This window comes from Schistocerca serialis, chromosome 5 (genome assembly GCF_023864345.2).
Source record: "Schistocerca serialis cubense isolate TAMUIC-IGC-003099 chromosome 5, iqSchSeri2.2, whole genome shotgun sequence".
NCBI classification, from domain to species: Eukaryota; Metazoa; Arthropoda; class Insecta; order Orthoptera; family Acrididae; genus Schistocerca; species Schistocerca serialis.
Genome location: NC_064642.1, coordinates 714491102 through 714507583, shown reverse-complemented (window position 1 = coordinate 714507583; position 16482 = coordinate 714491102). Strand labels below are relative to the sequence as shown.

The 16482-nt window shown below is 46.6% G+C and overlaps 1 protein-coding gene and 1 pseudogene across 1 annotated transcript in view; one reads left to right on the top strand and one right to left on the bottom strand.

Annotated features, from left to right (window-relative positions):
* The window catches only part of LOC126482191 (uncharacterized), a 356492-nt gene that overhangs the window by 273122 nt on the left and 66888 nt on the right, over nucleotides 1-16482 (bottom strand). Inside the window, exon 3 of the mRNA XM_050106170.1 lies at nucleotides 8983-9174. Within this exon, the coding sequence (XP_049962127.1) occupies nucleotides 8983-9174 (192 nt within the window). The remainder of the gene's footprint in view (nucleotides 1-8982; nucleotides 9175-16482) is intronic.
* On the top strand, nucleotides 14450-14567 carry LOC126482562 (5S ribosomal RNA; annotated as a pseudogene).

Here is a 16482-nt window from a genome sequence, read left to right as displayed (position 1 = left end):
ATTTTGTGCTCCATCGGAGAGATGGCCGTTGGCGTGTGCGGTGCGAAACGTCTGGCAGTAAACACCTTGCAACAACCGTCGGTCTGGGGAATGTTTTCGTGTCATTCGCTAGGTGATCTCGTCATTCTAGAAGGCACCATGGATCAACACAAGTATACATCTATACTTGGGGACCATGTCCAACCCCACATGCAGTTTGTCTTCTCTCGGCACGATGGTACATACAAGCAGAACACCGGAGTGCGCGTGCGTGTTTCGAAGAGCAGCATGATGGATTTACTGCCCTTCCTGGCCATCAAACTGGATTTAAACTCAATCGAGAATCTGTGTGACCACCTCGTTCGGGTTGTTCAAAAATGGTTCAAATGGCTCTGAGCACTATGGGACTGAACATCTGTGGTCATCAGTCCCCTAGAACTTAGAACTACTTAAACCTAACTAACCCAAGGACATCACACACATCCATGCCCGGAGCAGGATTCGAACCTGCGACCGTAGCAGTCGCGCGGTTCCTGACTGAGCGCCTAGAACCGCTAGACCACCGCGGCCGGCGTTCGGGTTGTTGGCGCCATGGATCCTCAACCGAGAAACGTAGCACAGCTGGCCACGGTACTCTCGGTGCCTTCTACACTCAAGATCATAAATTATGGATAATGCTGATACATGGTGAAACAACGCTCTGGTGGGTGTGTAGGTAGGCTGTTTAGGTTTTTATGTTGGTAACGCCATGTAGCGCTCTGTATGAGAATCACTGACTGTGCTGTGTGCAGTCTGTGACTGGTTTGCATTGTTGGAATATTCGCTATTGTAGTGTTGGACAGTTGGATGTGAACAGCACGTAGCATGGCGCGGTTGGAGGTGAGCTGCCAGCGGTGGTGGATGTGGGGAGAGAGATGGCAGAATTTTGAGAGCGTACGATGTGGACGTGTGTCCATCAGAAAGAGTAACTTTGTAATACTCTATATCATGAACTGAGATATATATATATATATATATATATATATATATATATATATATATATATATATATATATAATGACTTTTCAATATTATTAAGGTAAATACATTGTTTGTTCTCTATTAAAAACCTTTCATTTGCTAACTAAGCCTATCCGTAGCTCGTGCCTTCAGTAGTTAGAATCTTTTATTTAGCTGGCAGTATTGGCGCTCGCTGTATTGCAGTAGTTCGAGTAACGAAGATTTTTGTGAGGTAAGTGATTCATGAAAGGTATAGGTTATTGTTAGTCAGGGCCATTCTTTTGTAGGGATTATGGAAAGTCAGATTGTGTTGCCCTAGAAATATTGTGTGTCAGTTTAGTGTTGATCAAAATAAGCAAAGAGAGAAATGTCTGAGTACGTTCAGTTCTGCTCAGCTGTTTGAAAATCAAATAACGTAAGAGGTTTATCAGCACAGTAATTCATAAATTTTCTAAGGTAAGGTTTCAGGTGGTTTGCGGGTTTAAATCATCTCGGGGTACGACGATGCGGTGCATTTGACTTACGGTCGTCGCACGGTGGCGCTGGCAGCAGTCACATACCTAGAGCTGTGTTGGTGCATGTCATAGTACGGTGCCGCGAGTAAGTGTGCAGACGTTTTCAGACTTGCTAATGGTGACTGTGTGTTGAAAGTGGCTCAAAGAACACATACTGATGACGGCTAAATGGCTCTGAGCACTATGAGACTCAACATCTTAGGTCATAAGTCCTCTAGAACTTAGAACTACTTAAACCTAACCAACCTAAGGACGTCACACACACCCATGCCCGAGGCAGGATTCGAACCTGCGACAGTAGCAGTCCCGCGGTTCCGGACTGCAGCGCCAGAACCGCACGGCCACCGCGCCCGGCATATTGATGACGTTATGAGGGGTAGAATACTAGGGCGACTGGAGGATGGTCAAACACTGCAGGTCGTAGCACGGGCCCTCCGTGTGCCACAACGTGTGATTTCAAGATTATGCAACAGTTCCAGCAGACAGGAAACGACACAGTCTACAGACGAGTGAACAGACATGGTTTATTCGCCCTCAGACCTGCAAGGTACATTCCACTGACCGGCCCTGGTCACAGGAGAGTCCGTAAAACCTGGTGTCAAGAACACAGTACATGGTCATTGGAACAGTGGTGTTGACGGACGTGTCCAGGTACAGTCTGATCAGTGATTCTCGCCGGGTTTTCATCTGGCGTGAGCCAGGAACCTGATACCAACCCCTTAATGTCCTTAAAGGGACCTGTATGGAGGTCGTGGTTTGATGGTGTGGGGTGGGATAATGATTGGTGCATGTACACCCCTGCATGTCTTTGACAAAGGAACTGTAACAGGTCAGATGTATCGGGACGTCACTTTGCACCAGTATGTCCGCCTTTTCAGGGGTGCATTGGGTCCCACCTTCCTTCTGATGGATGATAACGCACGGCCCCACCGAGCTGCCATCGTGGAGGAGTACCTTGAAACAGAAGATATCAGGCGAATGGCCTGTCTGTTCTCCAGACCTAAACCCCATCGAGCACGTTGGGTTGCTCTCGGTCGATGTATCGCTGCACGTCTTCAACCCCATACGACACTTCAGGAGCTCCGACAGGCACTGGCGCAAGAATGGGAGGCTATACCCAGCAGCTGTTCGACCACCTGATCCAGAGTATGCCAACCCATTGTGCGGCCTGTGTACATGTGCATGGTGATCATATTCCATATTGATGTCGGGGTACATGTGCAGGAAACAGTGGCGCTTTGTAGCACATGTGTTTCGGGACGGTTTTCTCAACTGATCACCAATACCGTGGACTTACAGATCTGTGTCGTGTGTGTTCCCTATGTGCCTATGCTGTAAGTGCCACTATTGTGTAGTGCCACGTTGTGTGGTACCACATTCTGTAATTATCCTTAATTTATGAGCGTGAGTGTAGAACCTTATTGACTTTCTTCCCGCACGTCTTGCAGCGGCCCTCGCTGCAGAAGATGCTTATGCAGGGTTTTGGGAAGTGGTCACATTTAATGTAATTGGATAGTGTGTAAACATATGCTGACCCTTTGCTTACATAGCTGATATCGTATATGAGAGATATGTGACCTAAATGAGCTGCCAGCGACCCTACATACAGGCCTTCTTGTCACGAAAACACGTACTTATACGGTCCCAGTTTACCTCACGTCTCAAGCAGCTCACTCTACCTTCTAGCACTGAGGAAAAAAAACTTGAAAATTTCTGATCTTCTCTGACTAGTGAGAATATAGCTCCATTCATCTGGACATACATTTAAAGGAAAAAGAAATGTATTTTATTCCAGTCTTTGATCACAATATCAATTCTTTTGACGATGACCAGATCAGTCAATAATGACCATCCTTAGATCTTTTCTACACCATGTCCTAAAGTGTTTTTTATGCCAGTCTTTGATCACAATATCAATTCTTTTGACGATGACCGGTTTTAGTCCGCAATGACCATCCTCAGATCTTTTCTACGCCATGTCCTAAAGTGATAAGGCCATAATGGCATCGTGAAAACATATAAATATAGTCAGCACAGCATCGTCACATAGATCTAAAATAAGGTGTAGAATAGGCCACATCGTCCACACAGTCGTTATTGCTACCGGCTACTATATCATAAAACTTACTTTACACGTAAGTTTAAGGTGGAGAGGGGAAGAAAGGAAAGAAAAACGGAGGGATCAGTGCTGTCAGCTGCATTGGGACATTACACGGAGTCGGCGGCGAAGAGTGAAAATGTGTACCGGGCCGGGATTCGAGCCCGGGATCTCCCGCTTACCAGGCAGGTGCGGTAACCACTGCACCATCCGGGAGACAGCGTTGTCACATTTACACGGACTACCCCGGCTCACTTCACGGCCGCTCCACACTCCCATCGAGCGCCACCTATACGCAGCCCCTGTCCATTTCCTCCATATTCGCTCTTCCGAGATTCCCACAGGAGGTCGGAGTGTCTGTGCATCCGCACTGAAGTGGCGCAGTGGCTACTGCACCTGCTTAGTAGCAGGAGATCCCGGGTTCGAATCCCGATCCGATACACATTTTCACTCGTCGCCGCCGATTCCGTGTAATGTCCCAGTGCAGCTGACGGCAGTGATCTCTCCCCTTTCCTTTCATTTCTTACACTCTCCACCTTCAGTTTACATACACTACTGGCAATTAAAATTGCTACACCAAGAAGAAATGCAGATGATAAACGCGTATTCATTGAACAAATATATTATACTAGAACTGACATGTGTTTACAGTTTCACGCAGTTTGGGTGCATAGATCCTGAGAAATCAGTACCCAGATCAACCACCTCTGGCCGTAATAACGGCCTTGATGCGCCTGAGCATTGACTCAAACAGAGCTTGGATGGCGTGTACAGGTACAGCTGACCATGCAGCTTCATCACGATACCACAGTTCATCAAGAGTAGTGACTGGCGTATTGTGACGAGCCAGTTGCTGGGCCGCCATTGACCAGACGTTTTCAATTGGTGAGAGATCTGGAGAATGTGCTGGCCAGGCCAGCAGTAGAACATTTTCTGTATCTAGAAACGCCCGTACGGGACCTGCAACATGCGGTCGTGCATTATCCTGCTGAAATGTAGGATTTCGCAGGGATCGAATGAAGGGTAGAGCCACGGGTTGTAACACATCTGAAATGTAGCGTCCAAAGTGCCGTCAATGCGAACAAGAGGTGACTGAGACGTGTAACCAATGGTACCCCATACCATCGCGCCGGGTGATACGCCAGTATGGCGATGACGAATACACGTTTCCAATGTGCGTTCACCGCGATGACGCCAAACACGGATGCGACCTTCATGATGCCGTAAACAGAACCTGGATTCATCCGAAAAAATGACGTTCTGCCATTCGTGCACCCAGGTTCGTTGTTCAGTACACCATCGCAGGCGCTCCTGTCTGTGATATAGCGTCAAGGGTAACCGCAGCCATGGTCTCCGAGCTGATAGTCCATGCTGCTGCAAACGTCGTCGAACTGTTCGTACAGATGGTTGTTGTCTTGCAAACGTCCCCATCTGTTGACTCAGGGATCGATACGTGGCTGCACGATCCGTTACAGCCGCGCGGATAAGATGCCTGTCATCTGGACTGCCAGTGATACGAGGCCGTTGGGATCCAGCACGGCGTTCCGTATTACCCTCCTGGACCCACCGATTCCATATTCTGCTAACAGTCATTGGATCTCGACCAACGCGAGCAGCAATGCCGCGATACGATAAACCGCAATCGCGATGGGCTACAATCCGACATTTATCAAAGTCGGAAACGTGATGGTACGCATTTCTCCTCCTTACACGAGGCATCACAACAACGCTTCACCAGGCAACGCCAGTCAACTGCTGTTTGTGTATGAGAAATCTGTTGGAAACTTTCCTCATGTCAAAACCTTGTAGGTGTCGCCACCTGCACCAACCTTGTGTGAATGCTCTCAAAAGCTAATCATTTGCATATCACAGCTTCTTCTTCCTGTCGATTAAATTTCGCGTCTGTAGCACGTCATCTTCGTGGTGTAGCAATTTTAATGGCCAGTAGTGTATAATACAGTAACAGCTGCGGATACTGCGTGGTGTCTGTCCTTTCGGACATATCCGGAATAACAGACACCGCGCATTCACATAATTTCATATAGAGCTTGAGCCGGTGGGTTTCTGGCGCCAGGCGATATCGATTCTTACTTCCATCTTTGATCGTTGTCCCTGTGCCTTGTTCTCTTTGCGCCTTTGAGGCAGGCTATTTATGGTGGCGCGCGTGAGCAAGTGGAGGAGAGTGGGTGCGCGCATGAGCCGAGTCAGTCTGTGACGTGACGTGCTTTCTCTGTTGTCGTTGTGGGGAGTTGACGATACCATGTCACGTGACACGGCCGTATGACGTGAGAACCAGTTGAGTTGGAGCAACGAAAAAGCGTGGGCCGCTGCCGGAAAGTATTGAAGTTGTATTGACACGGCTGGCCAGTGGCGACCAGGATTTGCTAAAACCTCGACAGCTATGTGGACGGATGTCGTGTGAATTTCACATGAAGAAGGAAAAAATTAATCGCCAAGCTTTCGTGGTGGGTTCCTCCTTCTATATATGTTGAATATTATTGTGTACTTAAGGACTGTTGACCGTTGCAGTTGCTTGTGCTAGTGGGCAGCAAAACATTCACTGCAGCGGTGGCGAGGCGAGTTATATTGTGGAACGGCCATGAAATTATGTTAGGAAAGTGGCTAGAAATAGCGCCTCGCATTTGTAAGTTTGGATTTGGTGCTTAGTGGCACGCTGAAGGTAGGTGGTTCACTTGAACGTCATTTCTTAGTTTAGTTATAGATTTAGAATTTTCTGGTTTTACGAATTTGTTGTAGTTGTTGTTTCTTAATAATTTCTTGTGTGTATGGATTGTCACGTTAGGTACTTAGTATCTAGATTTTTTTTGGGGTCAAAGGAAACTAAGCTCCTTAATTCTGTTCATGGGTTAACTTGTAATATGTTTATATTAAGGCATTGCTTTTCTATATATATATTTGTGTAACTTGTATATACTACAGCGTGTCTGCCGCTCATGTTTTCCTGTTTTCAGAAACGTTTATAGTGGTCGACGCGAACAAACCTCGCCCTGCGAGCTTGCAGTGTGACGGAAATCTCAGGATTTGAACTCAGGGCCGTCCGGACCCCGTCAGTGAGCGATTTCTCTATTCCATTCAACGAGAGGCTTGTTTTAGACAGAAGATTTTCTACTGCCCAAAGTTGAGTATAAGTTCACTCTTTGGATCGTATGTTTGTGAAATCGTAATAGATTAACGTTTGCTTGCGTCCATCACATGTTCATCAAATTGACTTTTTGCCTTAAGCTTGCATAAGTGTAACACTGAATTATAATAAAGAGGAGTGAGTAAATTTACAAACATAAACACTTACAAAGGGCAAAAAATGGCTCTGAGCACTATGGGACTTAACATCTATGGTCATCAGTCCCCTAGAACTTAGAACTACTTAAACCTAACTAACCTAAGGACAGCACACAACACCCAGCCATCACGAGGCAGAGAAAATCCCTGACACCGCCGGGAATCGAACCCGGGCGTGGGAAGCGAGAACGCTACCGCACGACCACGAGATGCGGGCAACAAAGGGCAAATTGTACCCGTGCCTATCCCTAAGTTGCATATTTAAAGTAGTTTAAGATTTGGTCATATTGCACTATGGCTGTGGAAAGACTGAAATACCTCCTTTTTGCAAGTTAATTTAAGTTACTGCTTCCATTACATTGAAAAGTTTCATTCCTGTATAACGTTTTTAAATGACTAAGTGTTGGAACACGTGAGGCAGTACTGACCTTACGACTTATCTTAGAAGAAAGATTAAGGACAGGCAAACCTACGTTTCTAGCATTTGTAGACTTAGAGAAAGCTTTTAACAATGTTGACTGGAATACTCTCTTTCAAATTCTGAAGGTGGCAGGGGTAAAATACAGGGAGCGAAAGGCTATTTACAATTTGTACAGAAACCAGATGGCAGTTATAAGAGTCGAGGGACATGAACGGGAAGCAGTGGTTGGGAAGGGACTGAGACACGGTTGTAGCCTATCCCCGATGTTATTCAATCTGTATATTCAGCAAGCAATAAAGGAAACAAAAGAAAAGTTCGGAGTAGGTATTAAAATCTATGGAGAAGAAAGTAAAACTTTGAGGTTCACCGATGACATTGCAATTCTGTCAGAGACAGCAAAGGACTTGGAAGAGCAGTTGAAAGGAATGGACAGTGTCTTGAAAGGAGGGTATAAGATGCACATCAACAAAAGCAAAACGAGGATAATGGAATGTAGTCTAAGTAAGTCGGGTGATGCTGAGGGAATTAGATTAGGAAATGAGACACTTAAAGTAGTAAAGGAGTTTTGCTATTTGGGGAGCAAAATAACTGATGATGGTCGAAGTAGAGAGGATATAAAATGTAGGCTGGCAATGGCAAGGAAAGCGTTTCTGAAGAAGAGATATTTGTTAACATCGAGTATTGATTTAAATGTTAGGAAGTCGTTTCTGAAAGTATTTGTATGGAGTGTAGCCATGTATGGAAGTGAAACGTGGACGATAAATAGTTTAGACAAAAAGAGAATAGAAGCTTTCGAAATGTGGTGCTACAGAAGAATCCTGAAGATAAGATGGGTAGATCACATAACTAATGAGGAGGTATTGAATAGAATTGGGGAGAAGAGGAGCTTGTGGCACAACTTGACTAGAAGAAAGGATCGGTTGGTAGGACATGTTATGAGACATCGAGAGATCACCAATTTAGTATTAGAGGGCAGCGTGGAGGGTAAAAATCGTAGAGGGAGACCAAGAGATGAATACACTAAGCAGATTCAGAAGGATGTAGGCTGCAGTAGGTACTGGGAGATGAAGAAGCTTGCACAGGATAGAGTAGCATGGAGAGCTGCATCAAACCAGTCTCAGGACTGAAGACCACAACAACACATGTAGTTGAAGCTTTTTCTGTGCTCTACAATTCTTTATACTCATTTTTGTGAATTTTTAAATACTAATTGTGGATAGAGCCTTGATATGCAAATGTTGTTAATTCATTATTACTGCTGATGAATTCATGTGTGTGTGTAATCAGTAAAGAAGTGTTGCAACTACAAACTGGTTGTGTTACTGGTATACAAGGTTAGAGTGTGCTATCGCCACACCAGAGCTTACTATTTTCCTTAAGCATTTAACAGGAAACTGTCGAGCCATCTACGGTCTGAAAATACTGACTTATTATTATTCCGTGAAAGTGTATGTGACTGAAAGCGTTTAAACGTTTTGGTCAAATTTAAAGAGCTGACACATGAGGAATTTCTACTGCCTACGTCATACGTCTCGCGCAGACGTAAGAGATGAAGCATACAGACAATCAGTTTCAGACATGCTGATCGTATCCGACAAGGAGCCGGTAATTTCGGCATCCACGCAGCGTGCAGCGCTTTGCACAGTGAGAGGGTAGAGGTGTGGACTCACCGCCCTGTGGGAAGAAGCGCGAGTAGATGCCCTTGAAGGTGTCCTCGCGCACGACGCCGGTGGGGCACTCGGCCTTGAAGCCGCGGTAGATCCGCTTCAGCTCGTCCTCGGTGAAGCGCGTGGCCTTGCACAGCGCCTCCAGGCTGTCCGGCCGGTAGCGCGGCGGCGTCTCCAGGTCCTCCAGCTCAGGGTCTGCAACAGCCGACACCGCCCCAGCCGCTCAGCCACCCGTCTCACACTCCGAAACTCTAAAAAACACTTGGTGGCCTTTCTGACACACTGCCGGGCCATCATGTACACTGACGGAAAAAAGACGCAACACCAAAAAATTGTAATTGTAGAGCAATGAAATTCCGGGACTACAGGGTGTTACAAAAAGGTACGGCCAAACTTTCAGGAAACATTCCTCACACACAAAGAAAGAAAATATGTTACGTGGACATTTGTCCGGAAACGCTTACTTTCCATGTTAGAGCTCATTTTATTACTTCTCTTCAAATCACATTAATCATGGAACGGAAACACACAGCAACAGAACGTACCAGCGTGACTTCAAACACTTCGTTACAGGAAATGTTCAAAATGTCCTCCGTTAGCAAGGATACATGCATCCACCCTCCGTCACATGGAATCCCTGATGCGCTGATGCAGCCCTGGAGAATGGCGTATTGTATCACAGCCGTCCACAATACGAGCACGAAGAGTCTCTACATTTGGTACCGGGGTTGCGTAGACAAGAGCTTTCAAATGCCCCCATAAATGAAAGTCAAGAGGGTTGAGGTCAGGAGAGCGTGGAGGCCATGGAATTGGTCCGCCTCTACCAATCCATCGGTCACCGACTCTGTTGTTGAGAAGCGTCAAAACACTTCGACTGCAATGTGCAGGAGCTCCATTGTGCATGAACCACATGTTGTGTCGTACTTGTAAAGGCACATGTTCTAGCAGCACAGGTAGAGTATCCCGTATGAAATCATGATAACGTGCTCCACTGAGCATAGGTGGAAGAACATGGGGCCCAATCAAGACATCACCAACAATGCCTGCCCAAACGTTCACAGAAAATCTGTGTTGATGACGTGATTGCACAATTGCGTGCGGATTCTCGTCAGCCTACACATGTTGAGTGTGAAAATTTACAATTTGATCACGTTGGAATGAAGCCTCATCCGTAAAGAGAACATTTGCACTGAAATGAGGATTGACACATTGTTGGATGAACCATTCGCAGAAGTGTACCCGTGGAGGTCAATCAGCTGCTGATAGTGCCTGCACACGCTGTACATGGTACACTCCATACAGTGACGTGATCAACGTTACCTTGTACAGCAGCAACTTCTCTGACGCTGACATTAGGGTTATCGTCAATTGCACGAAGAATTGCCTAGTCCATTGCAGGTGTCCTCGTCGTTCTAGGTCTTCCCCAGTAGTGAGTCATAGGCTGGAATGTTCCGTGCTCCCTAAGACGCCGATCAATTGCTTCGAACGTCTTCCTGTCGGGACACCTTCGTTCTGGAAATCTGTCTCGATACAAACATACCGCGCCACGGCTATTGCCCCGTGCTAATCCATACATCAAATGGGCATCTGCCAACTCCGTATTTGTAAACATTGCACTGACTGCAAAACCACGTTCGTGATGAACACTAACCTGTTGATGCTACGTACTGATGTGCTTGATGCTAGTACTGTAGAGCAATGAGTTGCATGTCAACACAAGCACCGAAGTCAACATTACCTTCCTTCAATTGAGCCAACTGGCTGTGAATCGACGAAACTAAAAGAGCTGTAACATGGAAATTAAACGTTTCCGGACACATGTCCACATAACATCTTTTCTTTATTTGTGTGTGAGGAATGTTTCCTGAAGGTTTGGCCGTACCTTTTTGTAACACCCTGTATATTTGTTTAGAAAACATATCTAAGTGATTAACGTTGCAAGATCACAGGTTAATGTAACAGCGAGATAAGTCATTGCAAATGTGAAACGCTGGTACATAAACCCGTTGTGCGTCACATTTAGAAAAAAAAAATTGGGGAAAAGTTTTTTGTGATGAATATTTATTGTATATGTCGCACATATGCCATATCCATTGCAAAAGTTCTTTTGGAGCTATTGTTAATAAATAAAATAATGATTCCAAATGGCATCATTAGAAATTACAAAATAATTACTCAAAAAATGCATACATAACTGTATTGTAAACTTACCGTATTTCTTTCCCTTGCCCTTGAGGAACTACGTAAAGTTGGTTCAATAACCAAGAATTTCACTATACACAGAATAAAACTAAACACAACAGTTATTGTTCACTCACAAATGCAGTAGCACAACTCACGACATTTCTCTGTTCTGCACTTCAAACGAACGGCGAGTCACGAAAGCAAATGCCACTGTGATCAGTTGGCCAAACTTGGAACTACGTGAAGCGATACCAATCGGTATCATTGAAGCATTGAGAAGCTCAAAAAAGCCAGGAATACTTAATGATCCCATTTGGAATCGCAGACGCAGAAATGGTTAATAACCGGTGTAACTGAAAGAATGTTGACTATTGTATTGTACAGGTGCCGAATGTCAGGCTGTGGGATGGAGTTCCATGCCTGTTGCACTTGGTCAGTAATTTAGGGAGAGCTAATGCTGGTTGTGGATGATGCTGGAGTTGTCGTCCCATGGTCTCCAATGTGTGCTAGATTGGAGACAGTTCTAGCAGGCCAAAGCAACATGTCGACAGAGCATTTTGGGTTACAGCAGCGGTATGTGGGCGAGCGTTATCCTGTTGGAAATCTCCCTCTGCAATGCTGTTTATGAATGGCAACACAACACGTCGAATCACCAGACTGACGTACAAGTTTGCAGTCAGGGAGTGTGGGATAACCACGAGAGTGCTCCTGCTTCTTGGACAACATGGTTGTGGAGATGAAGCAGCGATTAGCATGATTAATCAATTATTCAGAAACAGTCTTAATAACATTTATTATTATTATACCGCGAACCGGTTTCAACCCGACGTAGGGGTCATCTTCTGGGCGTTTACACCATTGGTCGACTGCTGGTGGTGTCACTCCTGTCTACATAACGGCAGGAAACTATCTGGTATAAACGCCCAGAAGATGACCCCTACGTCGGGTTAAAACCGGTTGGCGATATAATGATAATAAATGCGATTAAGACTGTTTTTGAATAACTGAGTGCTCCTGCTGTCACACGAACTCGCACCCCACACCATACGTGCAGGTGCACATCCAGTGTGTCTAGCACTCAGACAGGTTGGTTGTCGGCCCCCAACTGGCTTCCTTCTAATCAACACACGGCCATTTCTGGCACCAGCTTTCATCAACATACACAACACACCTGCATCCTGACCTGCAATGAGCTCTCGCTTGACTCCTCTAAAGCCGAAAACGGTGGTGGTTTGGTGCCTGTGGAATGCACTCTGCACGGCGTCTGGCTCGCAAGTGTCCTCGAAGTAACCGATTTGTAACAGCTCGTTGTGTCACTGTGGTGCCAACTGCTGCTCATATTGCTGCTGCAGATGCAGTACGACGCACCAGAGCCGTACGCCGAACACGATAGTCTCCGTTCTCGCTAGTGCGACGTGTCCGCCCAGAGCCCGGTCTTCTTGCGACCAAACACTTGCGTGACCGCCGCTGCCAGCAATGATGTACAGTGGCTACAGTCCTGCAAAGTCTTCCAAGTCTTTGTGCAGTGTCATAGAAGGAACATCCAGCTTAGCGTACCCTGTTACGCGACTTCGTCCAAACTCAGTGAGTTGCTGAAAATGACGGTTTTTTTTGTTTGTTTGTAAAATTAAAAATTTTCCCGGCGAATCACCTGTTCGAAAAGATTTCGGGATTGCAACCGGGCGTCGTAAACCTCATTCCACGATATTTCGGCTGGACAACAGCCAGCCATCTTCAGGTAAGCCGAACGACGACTGACGAAGACATGTTTTTTTTTTTTTACTTTATTGTTATTTTAAAGCCTGTACAACAGGCAGGCTGTCAGCAGCACACTACGCTGCTCTTCAGCCATAGAATATACAAGCAGCAAAAACAGTGAGAAGACACATAAGTTACAGAACGGTGGGCAATAAAACAGGAGACACATAGAGACAAACACGGAGCCGTTCACACTCGTCGATAATCCACACTGCTAACTAATGAGACGACGCACGAACACTGAAGATGACGATGGCACTGGTGAACGAGGGAGTGTGACGGTGAACACTGAACACTAAACACGACGCCACACACGAAACACTGATGACGGTGATCACCAGCGCGCGAATGTCCACTTAGCGTGTGCAAGTCCGGGGACCTGCCAAGAGGGGAACAGGGGTGAGGTGGGGGAGAGGGGAGAAAAAGGATGCCAATGGCTGAGGAGACGGGGGCAGGAGGAGAGGGACAGGGGAGGGGAGGCCCGGGGGAGGAGGGGGGAGAAAAGGAGGAGGGAGGGAAAAGGGAGAGAAGGGAGGGAGGGTGCCCAGAGGAGCAAACATAGGAGGAGGGCGGGAGGATCAAAGTTGGTAGGAGGGGTAGATGGAGGGGAGGAGGGCATCATCAGGGAGGGGGAGCTGGCGGAAGGAGAGATGGAGACCGGGTGGGACGTGGGAATACAGGCGCGGCAGCGGGCGGGGGTGGGAGAGGATCGCGGAGACGAGCAGGTGAGGAGGATCGAGTTTGCGGGAGGTGTACAGGATCCGTATCCTTTCAAGGAAAAGGAGGAGATGGTGGAAGGGGATGAGATCGTACAGGATCCGTGTGGGGGAGGGGAGACGGATGCGATAGGCGAGGCGGAGAGCATGACGTTCAAGGACTTGGAGGGATTTATAAAAGGTAGGGGGGGCGGAGATCCAAGCCGGATGGGCATAACAAAGGATAGGGCGGATGAGGGACTTCCTGCGACCGTAGCAGTTGCGCGGTTCCGGACTGCGCGCCTAGAACCGCGAGACCACCGCGGCCGGCCTCTAACGGTGTCTTAGACTACTAGTCTTCATACAGACAACAAGTGTTCACTACCAGTCGTAATTTCGTTTAATTAAAAAAGTTTCACTTTGCCTTCGGAAACGTTCGTAAGTCAGGTACTGCCATCGATCTGTGTTACATATCACTTAAGAAAATAACCCAAAATTGTAGCAGTGCGACGACTTGAACTGAAGAAATAGGAAAACACATACAGTGCATTTTTATGTTAATATTATGGTGCTCGAAGGGTGATAATCAGATTACGGGATAGCTACTGTTATTAATGAGTTGAGACCTGTTCTCACATAGGGTTGATTTTGAAGACGCAATTTCCTCATTTCGGTTTCAATTAATAAAGGAGGTGGCAACCCATGTATCTAAACCTTATTGTGGCACTGTAGTTTTATCCTGGAAAGCAGCTCCAGAAGTCACTGTCTTTAAATCGTATTTTAGGATTCGTGGTCTACGGAGAAGGCAATCGATGGAGATGTCGGGAAAGGTTGCCAACAGCCTTGCCGCAGTGGTAACACCGGTTCCCGTCAGATCACCGAAGTTAAGCGCTGTCGGGCTGGGATAGCACTTGCATGGGTGACCATCCGGTCTGCCGAGCGCTGTTGGCAAGCGGGGTGCACTCAGCCCTCGTGAGGCACACTGAGGAGCTACTTGAATGAAATAGCGGCTCCTGTCTCGGAAACTGACATACGGCCGGGAGAGCGGTATGCTGACCACATGCCCCTCCGTATCCGCATCAAGTGACGCCTGTGGATGAGGATGACACGGCGGCTGGTCGGTACCGTTGGGCCTTCATGGCCTGTTCGGGAGTAGTTAAGTTTTAGTTTAGTGGGGGAAGCTTTGGACGATACGAGGTAAGCAAGCGTCCATGTGATTATCTAGGGAAGAATTAAGTGCACTTTACTAGAATTTACCTTTTGCGGTTCATTCTCACAGAGCTCCACATACAACCTTCCACAAACTACAGCTTGTCCGTTTGGTGTTTCCGGCGGAGTAACGTGTGACGGAAGGAATTTCTTCTCATTTAAATTGAACACATTTCGTACGCCGCGATTGCAGTATAGACGCTTTTATTGTTCCAAGATGACCAGTTTCAACAGTCCTATGCTGCCGTTATCTGATCCCATGGGACTTGTAACACTGCAATTTTATAACAAGTTACATTAGATAATGACAGCATAAGATTGTTGAAACCAGCCATCTTGGGACAGTAAAAAATGTCTACACTGCGACCGTGGCGTACGAAGTGTGTTCAGTTTCAACCATACCAATCGCCCCACAGGATAGCATGGGTGTCTTCTAGCTTATTAAAGAACGGAATTGCTATAACTTTTCTGCGTTAGTCGTATTACACAACTGTTAAGTGTAGTACAGTCTGTGTTTTTCTATCGGAAAGCTGTTTCTCAATATCCTTTTCACTAAGGGAAATCTCTGTGTGCAGTCACCTGTGTATTGGCCGTAAAAGTGAATGTACATTCTCGATGTAATTCAGTAGAGCGCACTGTGGGTGTAAATGATAATGGGACGTGGAGGCTTGTATAGAACACGGTTCAGCTTGGCAGCATACGTACCTCGAAGGGTCCTGTCCACCTAAGACGGTGCTCGCGTTAGCACTTTACAGCGAGAAGTGTTGTCAGAATGGGAAGCTGCTCGGTGAACTGGCGTGCAGCAAATTGTAAATTATGATTTTAAGGTACCGCAAGAAGGGTACAACAGAAATGAGCAGTTTTTTTACCGCGGCAATTGGGAGCAATGTGACGATACGAGCCGTACACAAACGCCGCATAGTCAATATGGCCTATAAGCGTCCATTACTAAGGACAGTACAAAGCAATCCATCCCCCTTCCCACCCGAAACATGGTGGTGTGCAGGGAATGTGGGCAAAAGAACATCCACAATGGAACTTGGACCAATGGCGTCGTGTTCTATTCACCCACTAGTGCTGGATCTGTAAGACGTCGAACGATTGTCGTAGAAATTTGTGGAAGAAGCCAGGTAACAATCCATGTCTCAAGTTTGCAGTCTCGCGAGCTCAGAAGGATAGTGGGTAAGTCAAGCAGGCTAGTGGGTAAGTCACGGTTTCGGGTGGTATCACGTATGTAGGCTACACACCTCTCGGCTATCGAGGCTAATTACGTTGCATCGACCAGAGATCGCGGTGCCACACTATGTTGGCAATGAGAATCCACACCACAGACATTAGCAATGGCTCGCTGCAATCCGCAACGAGGTATCGAAGGCCCTACTGAAGACGATACCTCCCACTGAGGTCAATATAGAGCCCAGCAAGCAAGATACCATCCCAGTTTTTGACCACTCCTTCAGAAGTCAACATCATCTAGTAGGGCAGTGTTCGTCGAAGTCTCAATGGAACATGTAGTTGTGTTAAAGTTGGACATTGTACATCACGAGAACAATGTGAGACCTGAGTTTCTCCTGGCGTATACAACTTTCAAATAACTTCCGGGAATTCAGCCAGGTAACACTTTCAGCGACCGCCGATATTTTGGCGGGAGAACACC